At 69.0% G+C, this 4496-nt stretch overlaps 1 protein-coding gene across 1 annotated transcript; it reads right to left on the reverse strand.

Annotated features, from left to right (window-relative positions):
* Positions 1 to 951: 951 nt before the first annotated feature.
* Positions 952 to 3057, reverse strand: DIO3 (iodothyronine deiodinase 3). The gene has a single exon (XM_006080992.4). The coding sequence runs from the start codon at positions 2916 to 2918 to the stop codon at positions 2013 to 2015; it is 906 nt and encodes a 301-aa protein (XP_006081054.2). The 5' UTR covers positions 2919 to 3057; the 3' UTR covers positions 952 to 2012.
* Between the last annotated feature and the right edge of the window lie 1439 nt (positions 3058 to 4496).

Raw genomic sequence — 4496 nt, forward strand, 5'->3', positions numbered from 1 at the left:
CGTGGGTGGGTGGGGGCAGGGACTGCGAGGGGGCGCCTGGCCCGGAATGCGGGGAGCGCGGGGGCTCTGTGCCAAACGCCCCTTCCTCTCCCAGCCCGGGTGCCGGTCACCGCCATCCCTCTCTCGTCTCTCTCGGCTCGGCCACCTCTCTCTCCTCCGCTTCCCAGCACTGAGCGCCTTGGGGTGGTGGTGATGAGGTTTGGCTCGAACTTGGGGAAGCGGAGGAGGGGGTGTTCTGGGCCGGGGGCCGCGCTCCAGCCACCCCCGCCCCGCGGTAGGAGCTGCTGCTGGAGTGATGGCGCTGCAGGCCGCCTCTCCTTCCCCGGTCGCCCCGCCCTCCCCCACCTTGCGCTTTTCCATGGCGATTCCCGGGGGGACCCCCCAGCAGACCGGCGGGGATCGGAGGGGTAGGGGAGACGATTTTGCGGGTTTGAGGAGCGCGCGAGGGAGCAAGGAGGTGCTGGAAGTGGCTTAGGGAGGAGCCAGGTGTGCTGAAGCGCCCGTGGTGGGCAGGAGGCCAGCCCAACCTGGTCCAAAGCCCCAGGGTCCAGCCTCGCTCCTTTCCCCTCCCCCACCCCGCCTCCACCCCGACGGCGCCGGGAGAAGTTAGATGGGCGGCTGCAGGGTCAGCTGTCACGGCTTGCGTGCGCGCGCGCAGGCGCGCGCGGCAGCAAGTGCGGGCCTCCCGCCTCCCTGGGGACCCCGCCGGGCTCCACATCTCCGCTCTTCTCATCACCTTGGGTCCCCCACCCCGGGCCTGTGCGCATCCCGGGCATCGGCACAGACCCCCTTTCCTTCTTCATTCCCCTCCCGCACCCCCGCTGGCGGATGCTCTTTCTCTCCACCCTTCCCCCTAGGGTCACTATGGGGACGCGAGGGAGAGATTTGTGTTTAATTCTTGCCGCTATTCAGAGGGAAGAAAAAAATAAAGGGACCAAAGGCAACCCGAAAGCAATTTACTTCAAGCCTTTATTATTGTAGTGTAAAAGAAGTTTATATACAGGGAACGTTTCCAGCAAAACACTCACTAAATAGCCTTCACATCAGGGGCCCCCCCACTTCCGGCCCCGCAGTCGGCAGCTCTGTCTGGGAGACCCCTCTTTCGGGGTTCCCAGGCTCTACCTTCATTTTTCTTATCCGGACTCCACCACTCGAACCCCGGGTCGCAGGAGCCCCGGCCCCTTCCCTCTGCCCGGGGCGCCGTGAACCCCGACTCCTAAGCGGTCTTCCTTTGTCCCTAAGCAGTCCCCCAACCTCCCTCTCCCACCCCGTTGATGTGGTTTCCTCATGGAAACCCAGAGCACTTTCCCCTCTTGTCTTAGGTGCTGCTGCGAGCCTCCTGCAAATCAGAACCAGCTCGTGGTCGAGGCCAGTTAGAGACAGCTCTTCATCAGCAGTGGGGCTCGTGAGCACCCAAAATAAGGGGGGGAAATAACCCTGCCCACCCTTCCCCACCCCAAGCATCCTCCCCCAAGGCAGGAACAAGACACAGACACAAAAGCAGCAGGGTATTTCTTCCCCGCGCGCGCGCACGCGCGCGCGCGACAGGTGTGGGTGCCAGGCAACTAAGGCGAGCGGCTCGCGCTGCTGGAACCCAGCTGCGCCCAGGGCGCGCGGGCGCAGCCTAAGTCTCTTTGCGCTGGGCCAGCGCGCCTGCTTAAAGGCACGCTGGCTCTTCTCTTCTGCGGAGGGCGTGTGAGAGCTGTGGCAGGGGGCCTCTGCGAGCACAAGTCCAGGGGCACACAGGCAAGGGTGGCGCTGCCTCCACCCTTAGAAGGGGATTTAGAGCAAGCCAAGCAAGTACAGGCGACGGACAGTTGAAAGCAGAGTCTGGGCAGGTGGAAGGGAGTCTTCAGGTGGCTTGGCTGAGAGGCAGACTCAGACGGCGATGCATGGCTCAGCTCAGCTGTGCCACTGGGCCCAGGCCAAGCCTGTCTGGGAGTTGTTTGCACGTGGGCTTCGAAGGCTCGAAGGCATGGCCCTCCAAGTTCAGTCACGTGTCCATCGGTTGTTTACACTCGACGGGGCTGCGGGCCGTGCAGCTGCTCATCATAGCGCTCCAGCCAGGTGCGCACCTCGGAGACCTGGTAGCCGTCGGGGCCTCGGCCGCCCTGGTACATAATGGTGCCACTCTGGATGATGTAGAGGCGCTCGAAGTAGGCGCCGTAGGCCGAGCTGCTGGAGTTGGTCATCGTGTCGAGCACGAGAGCGCATTCTGGAGCCCCTTGCTGCAGTAGGCGCGCGGCGCTGACCCGGTCCTCCAGGCTTCGGTGCTGCGGGATGCTGTAGGGAGAGTCTGTGGTGACCCAGCCGTCGGAAGGGTGAGCTTCCTCGATGTAGATGATGAGGAAGTCGACGTCGCGCTGATACTTGGCGACCAGGCGCTGGAAGGCGCTCATGCGCGCCATGAACGGAGGTCAGGTGCAGCTGCCGAAGTTGAGCACCAGCGGACGGTTTCCTCGGGCGTAGTCGAGGATGTGCTGGTTCTGGAAGCCGTCGGGCAGGACCACCTCAGAGTTGGGCGCCGGCCCGCCTTCATGCGCCTGCTTGAAGAAATCCAACTTCTGGCCGTGCCAGACGGCCCTCAGCGACGCCAAGGTGCACAGGCGGTTGTCGTCGGACACGCAGACAGGCGGGTCGTCGGGGGGCACTTCCTCGCCATCACTGTTGAGCTCCACTTCGATTTCCGGCTGACCCCGGCGTCGACGGCCCAGTAAATGCTTGCGGATGCACAGGAAGTCTAGCAGCCAGAGCATGAAGGCCGTGCCCAGGAAGCGCGGGAAGAGCACGAGGCACGAGGCCGTCTGGGCGCAGAGCCTCAGGGAGTGAAGCAGCAGGGAGCGCAGCATGGTGGCGGCGCCCCCCAAAGCCCCCCTACCTTCCCCCACCACCCACCGCGGGGCGGCCTGGCGAGACATCTGGGCTTCGGCTGTTCGGAGAGCTCAATTTATAGCCGAGGCATCAATTGGCGGGAGACTCCACCTCCGGCCGGGGCCCGCCCCCTTGCAACTTGAGCCCGAAGGGATCACCCCGCGGCGCGGCCAGGGCCTTAGAAATCGCCGGCCGAGGGCGAGCACCAGCGGCTGGAAGGCGGGGCGGCCCGGCCCGGGGGCCGGAGGGGCGGGGCTGGGCCCCGAAGCCCGCTCGCCGGGACGGGCGATCAGGACCTCGGTGGCGGCGCGGGTCAGACAGCTGGACCAGGGACCCAGGAGTCCGCGGCGGAGGTCCTCCGGCTAGCACAGGCACCAAGCTGGCCCCGATCCCGGCGTCCCAGCCCCGGCCCGCGCACGCCCCTCGCCGCGCACCTGAGCGGAGATCCCCGGCGGACAGCCGCGCCGCGCCGGAGCTCCGGTTCGCTTCCCGCGCGCCGCCGCCAACGCCGCCCCCGCCGCTGCTGCTCGTGCGGGGCCGCTGCCCAGGTGCCGCCGGAGCCTGGGTCGGCGGCTGCCGCTTCGCTGGCCCCACCTCCCGCCCCGCCGGGGACGCTGGCCCGCAAGGAGGCAACTTTGGGCCCCCGCCGCTTGCCGCGTTCGCCCGCGGGCGCCGCTCGCCTCCCGGAGCCCGCCCGCCTCCCGAGCGCGCTCACACTCGCGCCTCGCACACGGCCGCCCCCCGCACCGCCCCGCCACGCACACCGCGCTCGGCGCCCCCCGCCGTCGCCCGAGGCTGCCGCGCGCCGCGCAGGTCACGCCCGCCCCGTCCCATCGCGCCCCGGCTCTGCGCCGCAGCTCTCGGGTCAGCGGCCTCCGGGTCCCGGCGGGGAGGTGCGGAGGGCAGGGCTAGCGGGAGGGTTGGCGACCGGCGCCAGAAACGCGGAGGCCCGGGGAAGGCAGCGCCGTCCTTGCGCCCTAGCCGAGCCGGGAGCGCTCTGGGCGCTGGGCGCGGCGGGCGCGGGGCGGCGGGCGCGGGGCGGCGGCGGCCCCGGGCGGCTCTCCCACTAGGGGTAGCTGTTGCCTGAACGCCGGAGCGCTCCCCTCTCGCCGCTCGCCTCGGCCGGCGCAGCCCCGGCCGCCGGGCGCACCCGTCCCGTGCGTCCCCGGACGTCGCTCTCTGCCCCGGGAACGTCGGGACTGGAGCGCCCGCGCTGAGCCACCTTCACCGACCCAGAGCGCTGCGGCTCGACTCACCACGGAGGCGCTGGGACGCGGGGAAGTGCGTACTCTCAACGGGGAATGTGTGTGGAGGCTTTTAGGGGTGCGGGGTAACTCCCCAACTCCATGGGGGCCCTGGTCGGCTCTGCCGCCGCGTCCGAGATCTGATGACTCGCTGCGCGCGGCGCGGGGCCGGCGACTTGGGGCGGCGGGGCGCAGAGTACCGTGACCTGGGGGGTCCCCGAAGCTGGGAGCCAGGTCGCCTCGCCTCGGGCCTCCTTGACCCCTGGGGCGAGGCCTGAACCGGGTCGAGAGCGATCTTGATGCCGGGGGAGTCCAGCCCGCCTGGGACGCTCTCGCGGTCGTGGGGACTCATCTGGGGCGGCGGTGGCTGAGCCCGAGTCC

This window comes from Bubalus bubalis, chromosome 20 (genome assembly GCF_019923935.1).
Source record: "Bubalus bubalis isolate 160015118507 breed Murrah chromosome 20, NDDB_SH_1, whole genome shotgun sequence".
In the NCBI taxonomy this organism is placed as follows: domain Eukaryota; kingdom Metazoa; phylum Chordata; class Mammalia; order Artiodactyla; family Bovidae; genus Bubalus; species Bubalus bubalis.